Raw genomic sequence first — 20,503 nt, forward strand, 5'->3', positions numbered from 1 at the left:
CCACAGCTTTTTACTCTCGGGAATTGTTTCTGCTTAGCCGTGCAGTTGAGCAGTTACTGCGGGTTTATTTATATTTTCGAAGCCTGCCTTTAGGCTTTTATTTTATGTAAATCCTGCTAATTCGCTGTTATTCGCCTGAGTAGCTAACTACGAGAGCATCATCAGTAATCATAGACTTATGAAATACTTTGCTGTTTGTCGTTACATATAAGTGTTATGGATATCAAGCTGACGCTCCAGATGATATTGGTGAAATACCAGGTACACGTAACAAAGAATTGTTCTTGGCTGTTGTCTCTCAAAACATTTCTTGCTTCCCCTATGGACCTCTAGCGTCGCGGATGAGTGCGTGAAAAAACACTTTTTGACTAATTTGCAGGTAATCCTGAAGCCTAATTCTAGAAAAGCTGCCGTGCTTCAATGGCATGAACAAAGTTGCCGAAGACAAAACAAGAACAGTTAAGCGCAATTGCTCCTAACGTTTCCTGTTTGTCTTCGTTACCAGTACAGCTCTCGAAGAGATGAAGTTCTAACTAGTCGATCGCAACTACTTTCTTGGGTCGCCTCTTTCCAGATTACCTGCTTGGCTCCCATCGTTTTCTCCGACTGGAATGAAACTTTTATTCTATGAATGCTGCTGCATGTTTGGCGCAAATGTTTCGATAACTTTACTGATAACACAAGTGCGATTCATTACTGACTAAACCAAAATCTTACCCATTGCCTGTAAGGCTTCAAGAGCCGCTGTGGTCAATTTTATAAATAGTTACGTTTGCAAATTTCTTGCACGCAATTAGAACAATAATTTTGTGATTAATTTCCAATAAGGTAAATACTCGCTCGGAGAAAACAAGAAACAACGAAGAAAGACATACGTGTGTACACATAGGCATACGACACGCACGGCATGAGCGCATGTAGTCTTTGTCAAAAGTTTAGAGCCCAGGGGGTTTTCTTCGAAGCCTCGCAGTGGGACTCCTGTAACATTCATGGTAGTCCTACCAATTGGAGGAGGCAGGATCAGAAATCTTTTTACCTTCAGCAAATTTGGAGCGCTGGAGATGCATTAAGAACCAGACAGTGTGCTTCAGAAGCAAACCGCCTGGGCTCCAAACTTTTGACAAAGGCTGTGCGTACAGGTCTTACGTGTTTCTTCGATGTGCCCTGTCTTCTTTGCACAAGTACCTACCTTATTAGAAATTAGGGTAGGCCATACTGCACATAGCTGTTCAAGTATTTCAGTTTTGCAGGAAGACTGCATCGGAAACTATAGAAACTCATGTTCTTAAGTACAAGTGCTACTTTACAGCAGAAAGTGTAAGTACCATATAATGATACCCCTTACCTCGTTCGGTAAATTTTTCCCATCTGATCATTAAACATAGGCTGTAAGCTTCACAAAGGCACATTCAGGGCTTGAGAGAGGCTTTGGAAACCCGACAACTTACTTTATGAAAACCGTTTTTGTTTCACAACCGCGTGCTGTTTTGACAGCTCCCAGTGCCGAAATGACTTAATGCAGTATTTAGATTCAATTGAAGGGTGCCTTCGAAAGATTCTTAAGAATTTCATTACTAGTATGACTAGTGAAATAGCCCTTTTTTATGCACACCGTTGTTGGTATTCAAGATGAGTGAGCATGTACTACCGCTCAGGCGATGCCACGACGGTACATCCAATGAAGCTGAAGCACATAAGGACGGAGAACTGGGCGAGTTGGTGGGTATTCATGGTTTAAAATGCGCGAAGAAACGAGGACACAGCGGGAGAAAATACACGACACAGGCACAGGCGACCTGATGCACATCTCGTAACTGCCGAAAGTACGAAGCGTTGCGTCGGGCAATGCAAGTGTAATGTACTGATTTTAATCTATCACGAGTCGTGCAATGCTTCTTCATTAAAACAATGTACCAGTCACGAACAAGAAGTAGCGCGGTACCTCCGAGGAAGAAAACGACACTCATGAGACTCTCGCTCAGCCAACGACTAGGAAAGAAAACTTTTTTGGGGGGTTTTGACAGCGAAGGTCGGCAATCTGGACACTTAGCTGATGTTGGAGCCCTAGTTCTACCCCCAGCTTTAATGAAGGTGGTGGTGGTAACAATATACGTGGCCATAATGTTGTTTAGCACGACAGCGTACAAGCGAACTGAAACGCCTGTCCACATTATGAAGGTTGCTGTTATTGCCCTGTTCTATTGGTCGACACCATAGAGTGCTAGATTTAAACAAATAGTTTCTTTAAATCGAACAACGCATTGCAAAAGTCGCGAAATATAGCAGGGGCTTTAAAAAATACATTCCATTAAGCAGCATCCGCATAATATATACTGACATTCTGTCACGTAGGGGATGCACCAAAAAGGTCAGTTTCTTCCTATCATATAATTTTTTCTACTTTATTGCTACTAGATAATGTGCACTAAACTGAGTGTTTCTTGCATAATCAGTGTCATTGCGTGATTCGATCAATATAAGGTAAGATCTTTTAATTTCTTCTATGATTTGTTAGTATCTTCCGGTTACTTTCCGTTTTCCTTACTGTTGCACAAAATGAAGCCAATGCTTTCTTTGTTAGGGATGGACTTGGTGGCCCGATCCGTCTCTTGACATTCAGTACTGGAGTCAGTGGAACAGCTTTATTCTAACCAATATAAATGGTCAACATCATTGTTAGCTTTGTTATCTTCAATGCAGGAAAAAGGCTTCACCTATTCTTACCTATTTAGCGTATTCCTCGCTAGTTACTGCCAGCACAACCCAGAAGGCTCCCCCCCCTTCCCTACCTCAGCTAGCGCTCTGCGGCCTATTGCCTTACCGTTAAGCAGTACGTAAAATCAATTCGGCAACTTTGCTTAGCGATAGTGTCTGATTTATTTATTTATTTATTTATTTATTTATTTATTTATTTATTTATTTATTTATACATACTTCAGCCTTATTGAGCTATTGCAGGAGTGGGTGTGAACAACAATGTAGGAAAACATGGAGCACAACAATGGCAAACATCCGAAACAGTACGAGTGAAAACAAGAAAAACGGAAAAACTATTCAATAGCCGCTAAAAACAGCTCTAAAGGAAGAGAGGGAGTAGAACCGGTTAAACAATTCCAATATTCGATTGCACGCGGAAAAAAACTGTATTTAAAAGTGTTTTATTTAAAAGGCATCATCAAATTTAAAAGGCAGCATCAATGTAAATATGCCAAAAAATTGTACCGTAAGTGTGTGAATACTGCATCACAATACAACCCTACAGCTTTCCAGTTCCAAACCTCAGCAGTTTTTAGCAAACAGAATTTAAAACAGGAAAAACCTCTCCTTTCAACGCCAGACAGTTTGATGTTTCTTTCGCGCATTTCTAGGTGGTGGATGTCGTCACTCGCGAGAAGCTTGGTCCACACGAAATCGGAGAAATCTGCTACCGCAGTGCATCCATGGTGACAAGTTACTACAAGAGACCCAAAGAAACCGCTCAGCTCATCGACAAAGAAGGCTGGTCCATGTCAGGTATGCACTACATGGCAACGAATTGACAATTCGTTTTTGTGCAAAGATCAGACACACGTCATTATTCCGGGTAGCCGTAACATCCCTACAGTAAACTGAATTACCTTTTAGCTATTATTCCTGAGTTAAACTTTTAATACTGACTCGCTGTTTCAGTCCAGTGTAACACCGACTAGACTTGGTTCGAGTAGCCCAAATGATCTTCACTTGCTCTTCTAAAATCATGACAACATGGTTTACTCTACAAGAAAACCTGGTTTTAGCGATCATAATATTGTTGCAAAACTACTAAACTATCAACAGAAGGGAAAGCTGGGCTAGTTGTAGGTTGTTCATGATGAAAATTTGTGGGCGCGAACAAACAAAAGACAGAGAAGAAACCACAGGACAAGCGCCTTGTCCTGTGGCTTCTTCTCTAACTTTTCTTTGTCTACGCCCACAAATTTTCATCATGTACTAAACTATTATGCCATTGTGAGTCAACACAGCAACTTTTTATACACGTTGAATATATTTATATCTTCGTTTTGAGGCTGTTACACATTGCACACTACTGCTGGTGTGCTGTTGCGGCAAGGCATTTTTTATACGTTTTTATAGTTTTCTGTTTTTGGTAGCATCGTAAGAGATCTGCTAGCATTTTAACTATGACGTATACGAGGAACGTTTTTCGCGCCGTCGTGCTTTGACTTCCAACTATCGCATTTTTTAATACTAATTGTTCACTGACCGCGAGACGGAAACTGCTAAGCTTGCACTTAATATAAATCTTTATTTCGTTTGCATGGCTGAAGGCCTTGACTTCTAGGGAACGTGGTTAGCAAACCACAGTCCCGCTCGACGACTGACACATCCACAGTCAGCATAAAATACACATGTTTATTGGAAACCAAACCAACGCTCCCAACGGCGCACAGCACAACAGGGGATGGTGGTGGTGGAAAACGTTTACATACAGATTCACTTCAGGAGGTTAAGCATAAGCTGGCCCAGACGGGGCTAGCCCTCACAAGCACTAGGTGGAGGTCCCTAGTTCAGGACCCCAGTGGCGTCGGCCTCCGCCCGGGCTCGCGCGACCAGGGCCTGTTGGGCCTGCAGGTCAGAGCAGCCGAGCAGGGTCGCTTCCCAGTCCTCCCGGGTTGGATTGGAGTGAAGGGGGATAGCAGAGTTGGAGGGGCAGGCCCAGACCATGTGGTAGATGTCCGAAGACTTCTCCGCACAGTGCGGACAACTTCCCGAGAGGTGTTTGAGAGCTACCGGGCACAGCAAAGTATTAGCATACAGGTGAAGCAGAAGCCGCTCCTCCGCCTTTGATAGACCTTACACGGGCGGGGATAAAGGCCGTGACCGGATTGATAAAGTAAAACAGTGTTTATGAAGGAATAAGCTGGAGGGAATTCGAGTTCCTGGTCGTCGGGGTCGGAGGGGAATGTCCGGTGAGAGAGCGCGCAGGCAGCGGCGTCAGCTGCCTCATTTCCCTCAAGGCCCATGTGAGCAGGAGCCCAAACAATTCGCCGGTGAACTGGGTCCCCGGTGTAAACGCTGTTTTGGAGAACGCGCGGTAGGCTAGATACGGCACCCAGCCCTGCTCGACGTTCCGAAAGGCCCCTCGCGAGTCGTAAATAATTATTTTTGAAGTGGGATCAGATGCAGGCACCACAATGGCTACCTCCTCCGCGTGTGTTATGTCACGGGCTCGGAAAGTAAGGCAGTTCACTACTTTTGGATTGGTGGACGACTGCGGCCGTGTACCATCCCCCATGGTGGGGGCCGGAGGCATCCCTGTGGTATACGCCAAGTTTCGATCTATAGTGGCGGGCCAGGGCTTCCGCCCGCGCCAGGCGCAGACGCAACTGCACAGCAACTGGAAGCACGAAATAACGGTTACATTTGCAGAACACTTGTTCATGCGGCTATTCTGTGAACTTACCCTCGCTGGTTTTCCATGATCATTTTTATGCGTAGCATATTGCAATCACTCAGTTTAGCCCTTGGGCGCGGCCGGGCAGCCACCATACCACGTGACGGGACGTCACGTGGTTTGGTGACGTCACGTCACGTGATGACGTGACGTTACCCAACCCCGTAAAAAAGAAAAAAAAAAGAAAAAAAGACAGCTGAGCATGGTGGCGGTTGCCACCGCCCCGTTTCAAAGGGGGCGCTCCTATCCATCCATCCATCCATCCATACGCCACGGAGGAAAAGGTGCAGAGAAAATCGGGTGCCGGTGGTGGTGGTGGTGGTGAAAACTTTTAATTTCTGAAATAGAGTTTGGGAGCCACAGAGTGGCCACGCTACATGGTCGGCGTCCCTAGTCCGGGACACCGCATGACAATGCCCCGTCTCTAGCCCGTTTCACCAGAGCCCTTTGGGGCTCAAGCGAGGAGCAGTTGAGAAGGGCAGTCTCCCATGCCTCTCTGGAAGGGGTAGGGGAAGGGGGGAGGTGGGGATTTTGAGTACATGCCCACACCATGTGGAAGATATCACAGGTCTCCCCACAGTGTGGGCATCGCCCATCCGTGTTAGGATCGTAATGCTTTAAGATTGCAGGACAGAGTAGAGTACCTGTCTGCAAGCGCCTTAAAGTTCGCTCCTCCGTCTTACTCAGCCCCTTTGCAGGGGCCGGGAAAAGGCGGTGGATGTCGCTATAATGCGTTATAATTTCCTTGAATCGCAGCAGGTGCCGCCAAGCAATACCTCGCGCAAAAAGACCGCGCATTATGCAACGCATTCTTGGCTTAACCAAGCTAAGCCTGGGCATCTTTTTTTTTTCTATATTCGCTATCTAACGCTGGCCTACATGTTTGGCGCGTTCGCCCGCTCAGAGAGGGTTCATGGCGAACGGGCGCGAACAGGCGCAATATAGAGGGCAAAACGCATAACTAGAACGAGCGAACTGTCTGTTCCGCGCCTCTCAAAGCCGCTGCAATCAGGAAGTAAAAAAAATATGACAACGAAATCCTATAAGTGTAACTGCACATGCTTACATCCAGCCCATTTGTAGCCTAATGTCATCTGCAGATACCGCGTGTTCAGCCCGAAAAACGCCAGGAATGTGTTATAAACAAGCGTTTTGCCCTCTGTACATCCTTGTGATGTTCAGTTTCGTGAAGCTCGCAAACGATCGCATTCCGCACCTTTAATTCTCTGTCGCTATTTTTGCAATCCACAACACAGCACGCATTCTGCGTAGAAGGAACACATTCAGCAGCCACCCACGATATTTCAACTGCTGCGTCGAGGCGTGAACGCAGGGAATTACTAAACCCGTAAAAGCGCCGCGTTCCGAGCGCGCCTATGGAGACAGCTGCTCTTAAACGGGGAAACTGCGCTCTGTAAACGGTCTTCAGTGGCAACTGATGACGCCACCATTGCCCTTTGGCTCAAACTCGGCGTTGGCGGCTTTAGCCAGGAGACGAAACTCCTACTAATTTCGGTTTTAAATACTTAAGATCTGTCTGAAGATTGAAGGGGAACTAGCGGCTAAAAATGAATTATTCCTGTGCATGCAAGCAGCGCCAGAGACAGCAGAGGTGGAAAAATGGTCTGTTGCAACGACAACCTAAGTTGCTCTGTTTTCTTCGGCAGGGGTTCGAATCCCACTCGGAAATAGTTTCTGCTCGATAAATTTGCCATGACAACCATACGACACTCTAGTCGGCTTTCCTCCGGCCGCTATGGGGAATACTTGGTGCTGACGTCTGGATTAGCTGCACAATGATCTCTATGAAACACTCCTGTCCCTGGCTTCGCTCTGTCAGTCTCGAATGGTTTGACATCATGTGAGGCCGAACCACGTAAGTTCTGGTGTGAAACCTGGTACGAGTCTAAAGTTACCTCAGTACGCAAACTTATTCGCGGTTTCACCGACTACGAGCATCCAGTTCAGGCGGTACAGTTGTTTAAAGCTGCTGCAATAAAGTTGCAGAACACTGTATGGGTCTCCACGGAGTTATTTCCCAGAGTATCATTCTCAGTTCTACCCTTTCACACGCTAAAAATGGCAGAAGAGCAGTGAGTTTCACCACCGCAAAAGACGATGTACAGACGGCCCCGAACCTTCCTAAAAGCACCTAGTTATTGGAAAAGTTGAAGCAAAAACGCATTAAAAATTCACGATGTCGGGCCGATGCAAAAGCACAACTTATGTGGCCCTTGTGATTAATTTTCTGTCACTCACCACGTGCATGTCGTAATGATATCAGAAATTGAATAACCATTTTGGAAACCACGTCGGAGCTCCCTGCAGGAAGCTTAAACATCGTTTCAGAACTAACAGAAACCATCCTTGCATCCCAAACACGGCTGCCCAAGCCGGACAAGCTTTCCTACGCTGAGTGGGCACAGTGGCAGACATGAGTGCTGTATGCTAATCCTCCATAGAAAAAAAATGATGCCCAGGCTTAGCTTGGTTAAGCCAAGAATGCGTTGCATATTGCGCGGTATATTTATTATTTTTGTTTATTAGTTACTTTTATTTTATTTTATTTTATTTTGTTTTCATTTTTTGTTATATTTTCTGTTTATTTTATTTTTTTATTTTTTATGTTTCCCTTTTCTTCCTGTTTACTGTGTTTGCAATTCTCACCAAGAATCGCCATCATCTTTACCGACGGTTTTTCCTCCGGCTTTCGTGACGTCACGGCACGTGGTTTGGTGGCTGCCCGGCAGCGCCCAAGGGCTGAACTGAGTGATTGAAATATGCTACGCATAAAAAATACCAGCGTGGCTCCGATACCGGAACATACGCTTAAAGACATTTACACAGAGAGACGACCAGCACGAGTATCCTGCCTATGCCGATCGATGCCTAGCGAATTCCACGTACGTGGATTATGTTGGCGCCGCAGGATACCCGAATCGTGATAAGTATACGCAGTGGCGACAGAACACCACCGCTTCTCCACTCTCTTCACTGCCTCTGTAACAGCCGAAACCGCAGCGGCCGCGGAGACCACCACCATGGCCATCACCATTAGTCATTACAAAACAAAAGGCCGTAGTGTACATGTGGTCACTCACTCAGAACACGCTTGAAGCAACTTCCTGCACCCTACTCATGGGCACTACATGCAACAACCTCCATCAAATCACCTGGAATCTGGCCCACGAAGGACTGCAGGGAAAGGAGACGCCACGTGCTCTACATCATCAACCGAGCGGGGCCACCCACCGTGCCCGCTTTTACGCCGCTACCCTCCATGTATAACGAACGTCTCGGGTTTCAGCGTCTTGAGCGCACGCCCTTCTCCGACCTGATAGGAAATAAGACACCAGACGTCGTCTCTTGGCAGCAGATGCGGATGGACACCGTCCGAAAACAACATCTCATACAGCCAACATTATACTGTCACACATGTCTCTGGGCCGGGCACGCCCAGAGACATGTGTGACAGTATAATGTGTGTTTATCTATGAACTTCCATGATAAAATAAAGATAGTTTTTCTGATGCGTATAGACATCAGAACAGTACGTTTTTCAAGCACCGTTCCATACGCTTTTTTAAATCTCTCGTGCAGCAGTGATGCACATCAACTAACAGAACTTTCCTGTTGTCTCTTCATTTGTACCTGCCGGATATTGCGTATATGACGCCAAGACTTTCATAGAAAGCTTAACTTATTAACAGCTCCTCACTAAAACTTGTTAGGGGCGTCTCATTGGCTGTACATATACACAAGCATGAGCCTGCTGTGAAGTACATACCAGGTGAGTGTAGCGGTGTGGCTTATTTATTTATTTTTATTTAGTTTTTTATTTAAAACATACTGCAGTCATTGAAGATCAAGCAGGAGGGCAATACAGGTCATAAGTAAACGCAATTCAGTGCCACTTCCCGAGATTTTAATGCCCTACTTTACATCTTGTTACTTGCTCCTTTTAGACGGACGATGGAAGCTTTTTGGCACTATGATTTTCAGATTATGGTCCAGGGCTGTTTCATGTTTCAACAAAAGTAGCGCATAGATTTGTCTAGTGCATGTTTAGATGTGTGATGGCAAAGAGCTGGTAAAAAAATGGAATTCACAACTTTCCTGCTTTTATTGGCCATCACACAGATGCCAATGCATCATAAACCATTAAGAAATCCATCATGAATTCAACATGTATGCTAAAGAAATTAGTGAGATTCTCAACGGGAAAACACACAGCATGTCTTGATCAGAAAATATGTGGCACGTTTTCATTATCAATGCACGAGAAACTCAGCCTAACTCAGAAGTCACCAGAAATACCTGATGAGTGTGATGTCTTAGATCATTGACTGTTTATTAGAAGCTGATCGTAAATTTTTGTAAGGGCTGCAGCCCACAGTGTTCCATATTTCGTGGGGATATTGTGCCAATCCTAACAAGCTACGGGCAGAAAACACGCCTTTTGAGTGGTGGGAGGCGCTGATGGGCAGCAAAATCCTGGAGGAATAACGGGCTCCCTTTTACCAGATCCGCAAGGCACTTCTGGCTATAGCAGGCCTGGAATAAGGACTCTACCCATAAGCTCAATGAACACCACTTTTTTTAGAGCGCAGCTCCTAGGCGCCCGTTTCTGCGTTTCGTGGCGTCGCTGTCAACGTTCTCCCCTGTAACCAGCAGTGGACCTTGTTGTTAACTTTAAGCTGCTAAGCCAATAAAGAGGGAGCTTGGAAAGCAAAAGGTAAAATTGGTAACTTGTCTCACACATCTCAGTGGGCACCTGGACCGGAAGGAAGGAGCATAACTGCCCTTTTGTAACAGTGCACAGCTCAATCGTGCCTTAAGCTACGTGCCTGCCGGAAGTCACAGATGTGCGCTGCCTGCGTCGGCACTGAAAACGTTTTGCCCGAAACGCTTGGCTGAAGCGAAACCAACCGCGGGGGCCGCGTTTTGATGGAGGCGAAACGCAAGAGGCGCCAGCGTGCTCTACGATATCAGTGCACGTTATCAGGTGGACGATATTATTCCGGAGACCTCCACTACGGCACCTCTTTCTCTCTTACTTCTCTCAGTCCCTCCTTTATCCCTTCCCTTACGGCACGGTTCAGGGGTCCGCCGAGATATGTGAGACAGATACTGCGTCAGTTCCTTTCCTCAAAAACCAATTTACCAATTTACCAAGCGATAGGCCGTCGGCATTGGTTGTGTTCATAGGCGTTCGCGTCGAGAACGCTTTACTCTCCGATCATTTTCAGGAAAGGAAGTGCGCATAATTGGCTCCCTGGGTAAATGGACGCTTGAATCGCGCTTGTAGGTACGTGGAGTGGTGAGAGAGAGATGTGGGCTGCAGGTATTGACAGCGTTGTGCCAGAAACGCGGCGCTGAAGCCATGGGCCTTCGGCGTTCATTGTGTTCACTGTCATTACATTGACAATGTTTTAAACTGCGATCATTTTAAGGATCATTTAAAAAAAAAAGAGGTGGTGAGCTGCGATCAAATTTCGCATTTGGAAGTGACGTAAACGTCGGCAATTTTTTGGTAAAGTTTTGTAGCGATAGTACTCCAGCCGCTTCGAGAGAGAAGGCTCCTGGGGGTAGAACCAAGACGTCTCTGAAGATGCCCGCAAACCGCAGGAAAAACCATTAGTGTAAATAAAGTTTTCCCTTCCTTCCTTCGCCTCTTCAGCATGGTAGCACTTTCGGCGTGGTTGCACCTCGGCATGGTCGTACCGACCTTGAACCGTTGCCTAGCAACCGCCACGGTGGACACCTGAAGCGCACTGTGCAGAAAAAGAGGAAGTGGGCGTGAAAGACAAACGACAAAGGAGGGCCGTGATGAAGAAAATGAAAATCGTATTTGAGGAAAGGAAATTACGTAGTTACTCTCTTGCATATCTCGGTGGAAACCCGTCATTCGTCTTTAGAGGAAGGGAGGAAGTGGGAGTGGAAGAAGAAATAGAAAGAGGGGCCGTAATACAGAAAATGATTTGAGGAAAGGACAGTACGCTGTCAATCCACGTACAGGGACGAGGACAGCGAAGGAACGCCCAGCGAAACGCAGCGGGGATGGATGGAAACAACTTTATTACACACAAAAAAAAAATCTTCCAGGGTGGTCCCCTACTGGTCCAGGAGTCCACGGGCTTGTGCTTCATGTAAAGCCCGATCCACAAGCCATTTCTGGCCGGCGGGCTGAGCGGTCCGTAAAGAAGCCTCCCAGGAAGAATGAGTGGGATTGGGGATGGGGGGTACTGTCTTTAGGGAAGGACATTCCCAAAGGTAGTGGAAAAGTGTAGATCTGGGCACTCCACAGGTGTTACAATCAGGAGTAAAGGCGGGGTGAAAGCATGAGAGACGGCGGGGTGAAATAAAACAGCCTGTCTGTAATTGTCGCTATGTGGCGCTGGGTAAGGGCGACAAGGTACTGTGGGGTGGTGGAAGTGTCATGCGGCTGAATTTGTAAAATGTGGTGATTTGGTGATATGTAAAGAGGACCGAGTCTTCTGCGGGGTTGTGTGCCTGATCATCCGGGCTCCAGGAGGAGAGTTTTCGGGCCAGCGCATGAACGCGCTAATTACCGGGGATCGAGGCATGCCCAGGGACCCACGACAGGGTAACCGTTCGGTCGAGAGAGGAGGAGGAGGAGGAGGAGGAAAACTTTTATTCCTATTTACAGTGAGAGGTCGATGGGGCGAGCCGGAAGGGCCCGCCCCTTACAAACACTAGGAGGGATCCCTAGTCCGGGATCCCTATAGCTTCCGCAGCGGCCCGGGCTCTAGCTACCAATGCCTGTTGGGCATGGAGTTCGGAGCAGCCGCGCAGGGCAGCTTCCCAGTCCTCTCGAGTGGGGTGGAGGTGGGGTGGGTAGGCAGGATTGGAAGGGCATGCCCACACCATGTGGTAGGTGTCCGAAAACTCCTCAGCACAGTGTGGGCACGCGCCCGAGAAAGAAGAATTGAAGTGCTTAAGTACTGCCGGGCACAGTACAGTATTGGTATAGAGGCGGAGAAGCCAGCGCTCCTCCACCCTGGTGAGGCCTTTACAGGGAGGGGGATAGAGACCATGAAAATTTTGATAAAGAGAGGTGATCTCTTTAAAGGTGATGGTCGGATTGAAATTGAATTCCGGATCAGGCTGCGGATGAGGCGACGCCCGGTGAGTAAGCGCGCGGGCGGCAGCGTCGGCTGCCTCGTTCCCCTCAAGACCCGCATAAGCCGGTGCCCACACGATGGTACGATGGGTCGGAAACCCTGTGTATTCGCATGCGTGGAGAATTTGAAAGCACGGTCTGGAATATACCCTTGCTCAATATTGCGGCAGGCGCCCCTGGAGTCCGTAATAATGTCTCGGGACTCTGGATCTGCGGCGGCCAGTGCAATGGCGATCTCTGTCCGCAAATGTAATGTTTGGGGCACGGAAAGTAAGGCCCTGAACTGTAGTGTTTTGGTGGATGACGGCCGCCGTGTACCAACCCCCATGGTGTGGGCCGGCCGCATCCACATAGAAGACACCTGGCTTATGGCCATATTGTTGAGAAATAGCCTCCGCCCGCGCGAGACGGCGACCATCATGGGTGTCTGCAGTCATGTTCTTCGGAAGGGGTCGCACCTGGAGTGCAAAGCGCCAGGCTTCAGGGATGCGGACCCGTTCTTCTGTATGTGTTGCGTAGGATATGTGTAAGCGGGTCAGAAGGCGGCTCCCCGCAGGTGTTTTGCTTAGGCGCAAGTATTGATTGTTAAGATGAGCTTCTCGTAACTCCCCAAAGGTGTTGGTCATCCCCAGACCGAGGATACGCTTGTTGGACGTCGTTATGGGGAGGTCGAGCGCTCTCTTATAAATTTTGCGGAGAACTACTTCTAAGGCATTCTCATCGCATTTGCGTAGGTGGAGGTAGGGAGCCGAATATAAAATCCGGCTGGTCACGAATGCATTGGCCAGCCGCAGGGCATCTTTGCATCGTAGTCCCCCCCTTTTATTGGACACCCGGCGGAGCATCCGACCCACCTGGTCCCCCACCTTACGTAGCTTGTTTAGGGTAGTGTCTATCTTGCGCCTATGATGAATGAAAAGCCCCAGTACCCGGATCTCCTCGTGTTCAGGTATCGGTCCGCTAAGTAGGGAAAGGGCAATTTTGGTTGTGCACTTTGAGTTGGGGCGTATGTGCACAAATTCAGATTTGCTCGGGGAGCATTCAAGACCACAGCGACGAGCGTATTCGTCCACAATAGCTGTCGCTTGTTGCAGGTTGGTCTCGATGTCTTCAACCGATTGTTGTGTTGCCCAGAGGGTGATGTCGTCCGCATACAGAGCGTGCTGCACACCAGCGACCTCTGCCAACTGGGTAGGGAGCTTCATCATGGCGAGATTAAATAGTAATGGCGAGAGGACAGCTCCCTGTGGGGTCCCTCGTGTGCCAAGTTGATATGGGCCATATTCTGTGTCTTGCAGCCGGATATAGGATTGGCGATCTGTAAGGAATTGTTTGATATAATTGAAAGTATTGCGCCCACAGTCTGTTTGCGACAAGTGGGATAGGATGATCTCGTGGGTCACATTGTCGAAAGCCCCCCGCAGGTCAAGTGCGACGACTACTTTATCATTGCTGGGGTGCTCGACGGGGTCGAGAATCTCCTTGTGAAGTTGCAACAGGACATCTTGTGCGGACCGGTGCGGGCGGAAACCGTACATGGTGTCTGCGAAAATGTTTTGCTGTTCCAGGAAAGCCGACAATCTGTCGCGGACCATATTCTCCATCAGCTTCCCCACACACGAAGTGAGGGAGATGGGCCGGAGGTTGTCGGTGTTAATGGCTTTACCTCGCTTGGGAATGAAAGTTACTAGTGCCGTTTTCCAATCTATGGGGAGTGGTGTGCCTCCAATCCAGATAGTGTTGAAGTAATCGAGGAGAGTTTCGTAGGCGGGATCTGGGAGGTTGGCAATAAGCTTTACCGTCACCTTGTCCCGGCCTGGTGCTGTACCTCGCTTCATTATAGCCAGGGCCGCTTTTAGGTCATGGAGCTGGAACGGTTGATCCAAATCAGCGTTCTCGGAACCTGCATACGAGTAAGCCTGACCACGGGGATCCTGGTGTATACTCAAATATTTGTCGCGGAGCGCATCGGCCAGTTTGGCCGTGTCTCCAGTGAAGTTATGTATAGCCCTTTGAAGCTGTTTTTGTGTCTCAGTACGGGTTTGTGCCGGATCAATAAGGGTGCGGAAGAGGCGCCACGTACTCCGACTCGACATTTGCCGAGCTTCAGTGTTGCATCGGTACACCCAATTGGAGTCGGCGGGTTGGGCCGCGTATTGTGCCGCCTGTTGGGTGATATCCGCCATGCGAATTTTGAGTTTCCGATTGTGTTTTTGACGACGCCAGCGGCGGACTAGGCTGTGTCGTGCCTCCCAGAGGTGGAGGAGGTGGTTATCCACCGCCGGGCTCGCCTCTGAGAGTTGAACATTTTGCTCGACTGATTTCAAGTGGGATACTAGGTGTTGGGACCACGTTGAGTATCATTGGTCCATTATCGATTGACGATTGGTGTAGCTGCTCCTACATTTGGTCCAGTCGGGTAGTTTTGCATTGGCCTGTGGTCTTGTGAGTGGCTTGGCATGGATTGTAGTGGTAATCATGCAGTGGTCGCTACCGAGGGATTCCTCGGTGTTCCTCCAATCTGCATAGCGAATATTTTTCGTAAAGGTGAGGTCCGGACACGTATCGCGTGTAACGGAGTTACCTATACGAGTGGGTTGCGCGGGATCCGTGTGAAGAGTAAGGCCCAGTGTGGAAACAAGCTCCGCCAACTTGCGTCCGCGTTTCTCTTCACGTGTGTACCCCCATAAGGTGCTGGGAGCATTAAAGTCCCCAACGATTATGAGGGGATCCCGATTCGCGACCTTGAAAGCCCGGCTGAAGATATCTGCGAATGTAACATTTGGTAGCTTTGGGGGACAGTAAATGTTAAGTATGTGCAATGGGGGGTCCTGTTTGCGTAGCGGAAGGATCGTCACCATTACATAGGAGAAATTAGCGCTAAGATCCAGGTCAACCTGGGAGGCCGTGTAATTTTTATGTACGCAGAGGCAGCTCTGCGCATCCTGCTGGTACACCGTGTAACTGGCAAGGGTAGCGCCATTTCCTGGCTCCTGAAGGGCCACCACAGCAGGTAATTCTGGGAAAGTTGTAAGGAAAAGGCGTAGATCGGCTCGCTTTGTGCGTGCCTTGAATCCGCGACAGTTCCACTGTACAATTTGAATAGGGATCGAATTGCTTCGCGGATTCTTCCTATTTCTAGGGGCGCCCGCCATGATCAAGGGTAGAGTTGTGAGTTTGGAGAGAGGAGGCTTGAGAGCCAGTGGCTCCAAAGAGAGGAGCGTTCTCTATACTGGGGATGGCACAGGGGACCTCTTCTTCTTCTCCGGCGATTCGACGCCTAGACGCTTTGAGCTGCCGGCCTGCGAAGGTTTTGAGCGGGCCAGCGCGCTTGGGAGCGCGGGTGAGTTGAGCGAACTGAGCGGTTATGAGGTTTGGGATAGATGCCGCAAGGTGGCTAATTTTGTTGAGTGCCGCCGTAAGTGTGGCATTGATTTGCGTTTCCAATGCGGATATTCTGTTGTTAACTTAAGTTTCGAGCGCGCTCACTCTCGCCTCGAGTGCTGTGAGGGCATGCGCAGCCTGTCCTGAAGGGGTTGCGTCGCTTTCCATTGCCTCTGCTGCGGGTGAGGCAGAGGTGGGGTTGGGGGAATTTTGGCGGGCGTCCGCTATTGCGAGGCGCTTTTGAAAATTTGCAACCTGCTCGCGGAGAGCAGATATTTCTTTTTGTTCGGCAGAGACTGGCCGTGGCTGGGATTGGGAAGGGGGAGGGAAGGGAGAAGCTGCCCTGCCCGCGCCGCTCACCTGGGAGTGTTGCTTGACAACGTTTGCCCACGTCTTGGAGCCGCCGTTCTGGGGAGGTCCGAGGGGCTTCGCTGCACCGGCTTGAGGCGGCGGTGGCGCAGCTGGAGGTTTCCCCTGGCTCCCGGTAGAGGAATTCACAGGCTGGTCCATGGCTTGGGCGGCAGCCTTGGCCTTCAGCTTGTCCGGGCGACGCTTGCCACGCTTGCGTCGGTTCCGCTTCGATTTACGCCCGCGCTCGGCATGCGGGGGCTGGATAGCGCGATATTTAGCCGTACACGCAGGGCCCCCCGTGGCATGGGCCCCGCCGCACACTGAACACTTTGGGTTGCAATGGTGAGGGGCCCGCACCCCCTCAACGAGTAGAGCCTGCTGTCCGCACAGGCCACACCGGTCCAGCCTCTGGCCGGGGCAGGCGTCCACGCGGTGGCCGAGCACACCGCAATGTCGGCAGGCTGGAATGGTTCGCTGGTAAGGCCTAACTTGTACAAGCTCTGAGTCGTAGTGCACGAAACGTGGCTTCTCTGTTCCGGCGAAAGTCAGTCTCGCTTTGTTGGATGTCCCAAATTTTCGCACTTCCACGATGGGGCCGTAGCGCCATTGGAGCCTAGTACGGAGCGAGTCCGTAGTTTCAGAGTTACGGACGGTAATGACGCCGTAGCAGACGTCCTTGCCATCTTGGCGCAGGTGCCCCACAAGGGGGACCCTCCCGTCGGGTCCATTAAGTTCAAATTCGCCGATGATACGGTCGGCTAGCTCAGGTTTCGCAGTCTGAACAATAATGAGGTTTTGTTCTCTTAACGGTATTATGGTAAGGTCTGTTGCGGGTTGCGTGCCCAGGAGAGCCGTGAACGCCCGGCCGTAGCCGGTCTCCTGGAAAGTCTCGTACAACGAGACGCGGGTTTGGGGCTTGATGACGACGACGTAGTCGTCTGGAGCAGGCTTGGGAATAACAGGCGGTTTCCACTTCGTGAGCAGTCGCCGACTGCGGCCCGCCGCGCGCGGGGCGGGTGACTGCTGGTTTGCGGCGTGAACGCCGGCCGCGTCTACGGACGCCGGCTTTAAGGCTGGGTCTTGCGCTTGGCGCAGCACTGCGGCGTTCAACGCGGCGCTGCGAAATCTTGCCGAATCTGGGCCTCCGGTTGCCGCTGGGGTAACCGTTGCCGAAACTGGGCCTTCGGTTGCCGCTGGGTTAACCGTTGTCCAGTGCATGTTTTCGGGGTCGTAGCCTCGGCAGGAGATTTGCGTAGCAGCCATACTGGCGTCAGTGGCCAGAGGCCCCGATGTGCCGGGTACCGGTTCGGCCGTTAGGCCTAGCCGCGCCACCGGCCCGATCGGGCCATGTGTTGCCGGAAAAAGGGGTTTAACCGGGCCCACCTTGGAAAAAACTGGTGTCCAGATGTTCCCGACAGCTTTCGGTGCACGTTGGGGATGATCTTGCTAGGGTCAGGCGAAAACTTCCGCTGCTCCGGCTGAAAATCGCCGGAGCCGACGAGCAGCACGTCTGACTCCCCGTGAGAACGCGCGCGTCCGTCGAGAGAGGTAGCCGTGGTAAAAATACGGTGTGTTGCCGGCGTCGCCACGCCCTTTAGGTAGTGGCGGTACGCGGCCTGGGAATCTGTGCAAATTTCGGTTATGTTATTGTCAATGGTGGAGTGGGCCAGAGCAAGTGCAATGGCGGCTCCTTCCGCCTGTGCAGGCGAATTAGTTTGCATAGTAGCGGCGGCCCTCACTGTGCCGTGTTCATAGGCTGCGACTGCCGTGAAATATCCTGCTTTAGAATTTAGTGCCGCGTCGACATAAAGGATATCGAAGCGGTTGCTGTATGTTTTGGTGTAATAGCTCGCTTGTGCCTGGCGCCTACCGTGATGGAGACTACCACTCATATTGCGCGGTAGGGGCTTCTGATATATGTGATCCTGCGTGCGCAGAGATATCATGTAAGGTGTAGGACTTGTTGGGGTGGGAATTGGTGGATTGAGACGTAGCTGTCGCAGTAGGCATTGTCCTGTTTTCGTGCGACTCAGGCGGACTACTTGGCTGGTGCGTTGAGCCTCTATTAATTCGATCACTGTATTGGGGGCACCAGTGGCCAGGAGACATTTCGTACTAACAGTCCGTGGAAGACGTAGGGCGGAGGTGACAACCGTGCGTATTAGGATGTCTGCCTGTTGTCTTTGCCGCTGAGTGAGTATGTGTATGGAAGGTGGTATGCAATGCGGCTAATGATTAGTGCATTTGTCATATTGAGGGTCTCGCGTTCAGACAGCCCATGATTGCGCGCTGCCACCCGCCTGATAAGTGCACCGACCCGTTTGGTCTGTCTCTGCAAGAGATGAAGGGTGGCGGTTGCATCGAGTGTTTTGTTAATGTGAAGGCCGAGAATCTTCACCTGAGGCACAATGGGCACTGGATTCCTGTACATGTGCAGTTCAATCGGGGGGTCACTGGGGAGGGGTTTCAGCTGCAGGAGTTCCGATTTAATTGGAGAGCAACGCTGGCCTGTGTTTGCTAAATGAGTGGTGGTCTATGGCAGATTGCACGATATCCTGGGCTGTTCAAGGGATCCTCCCGTTGTAAAGAGGGCGGGGAAAGTCTGATATGCGATTCGACGCGGCGAGTTCCACTCGGCCAGCTGTAGCTATCGCAACACTGCAGGTTTAACCAGTGCTAAACCACAGCAAAAATTTTCTCCTCCTGCTCCGAATGACTCTTTACAGGCGATGCTGGATACTACGACGAGGACGGGCGGTTCTACATCGTCGACCGACTGAAGCAGATGATAAAGTGCATGGCCAACCAAGTGGTTCCTGCCGAGCTGGAGGAGTTGCTGCTGCGCGAACACGGGGCCGTAATCGCCGAGGTGTGCGTGGTCGGCCTACCACACAGCGAGTTTGGCGAGGCTCCCGCTGCGGCCGTCGTCCTCACAGAAGAAGGAAGCGGCCACGACCGCTATCGGGTAGCCCAAAGCATCAAGGAAACTGTTCAACGTGAGTGTTCAGAGCGCCCTTGTAGTGGCCAGTACTACGGACGTGATATGGCGGTTCAGAGGGGTCAGAACTGTTAAAAACCCGGTTACCAAGAAAATCCGGCCTCGGCGTTGTCAGCCATGGGGTCTTGAGCGAAAACCTTGGTTATGCATGGATGTGCGTAGCGAGAGATACGGTTAATCTTATTGTTTAGCTTGTTTATCTCTACGGTTACATGTGTATCGTTTAGCTTGGTACGTCTCAGTGTTTAGGTTCTGTTGTTACCTATCATTATGTTATGGTTACATTAAAGAGTAGACATTTTAAACTGTAACGCAGTTATTTTCAAAGTCTTCATCTTGTTTCTCAATTGCCACAAAGACGGCCCGATGGCCGGTCAAGTAGCAAGCAGCCGTCTCAATGGCTCCGACAGAGTGCTTTGAGGCCGAAGTTTTTTCTTATTGTTTTCTTTCTTTTTTGTGTGTTGGTTCTTGTTTGTTCTTGTTTTTGTTTGATTGCTCGTTCTTCCTACGTCTCCTCGGCTCGCTGCCTCCCCTTGGTTTCGTTCCGACGACGATGCTTGGCTTATTTCTGTCTCTCCGGCTCACTTTCCATACCTGCCGACTAATTCCACCGAGCAGCCCTTTCTATATATAGGATGCAAGACCTTGTATTTGAGATCCAGACATTGGTGCAGCAAGTTGAGCATATATCCGTCTATTTGTCCGAACACAAAGCTTCCTTCATGACAATCAAGAACTGTTAGTGGAGTCTTTTCTGAAGAAGGAATATGTGGGAAAAATAACAAGTTGTCTGTAGTTCTACATACGTCTTGCTCGAAATCTTTGCCTCAATGTACCGAAAAGTTGAAACAGCTGATGAGCTGCGCTAAAATTTCGCGTTAGGAAGTAACGTAATCGTCGGCAATTTTTTTCCTTCTGTCTTGTTCGCAACAAGTCTTCATGCTTTTAAGATCACATCATTCTGCCAGCGAAAATAGCCCTCCTGAACAGAAAGGAATACCTTTCGATGCCGATAGTTGTTAAGGATACCAGACTGGATACAAAAAAAGGCAAGCGTAGCAGGGGCAGCAGAGTGTTAGGTGGGTGGATGAGATTAAAAAGCCTGCGTGGATAAGGCAGCCGCGGCTGGCACAAGACAGGGTTAATTGCAGAGATATTGAAGAATCGTTTGTCTTGCAGTGGGCGTAGTCAG

General features: G+C 49.6%; 1 protein-coding gene across 1 annotated transcript in view; it reads left to right on the forward strand.

The window, feature by feature from the left end:
* LOC149369545 (uncharacterized) overlaps positions 1-20,503 on the forward strand; it is a 97,648-nt gene that overhangs the window by 58,246 nt on the left and 18,899 nt on the right. Inside the window, exons 7-8 of the mRNA XM_089558875.1 lie at positions 3,369-3,513; positions 19,040-19,309. Coding sequence (XP_089415001.1) covers positions 3,369-3,513; positions 19,040-19,309 — 415 coding nt within the window. The remainder of the gene's footprint in view (positions 1-3,368; positions 3,514-19,039; positions 19,310-20,503) is intronic.

Source organism: Amblyomma mixtum, chromosome 1, assembly GCF_055824585.1.
Source record: "Amblyomma mixtum isolate Tamu chromosome 1, ASM5582458v1, whole genome shotgun sequence".
NCBI lineage: Eukaryota > Metazoa > Arthropoda > Arachnida > Ixodida > Ixodidae > Amblyomma > Amblyomma mixtum.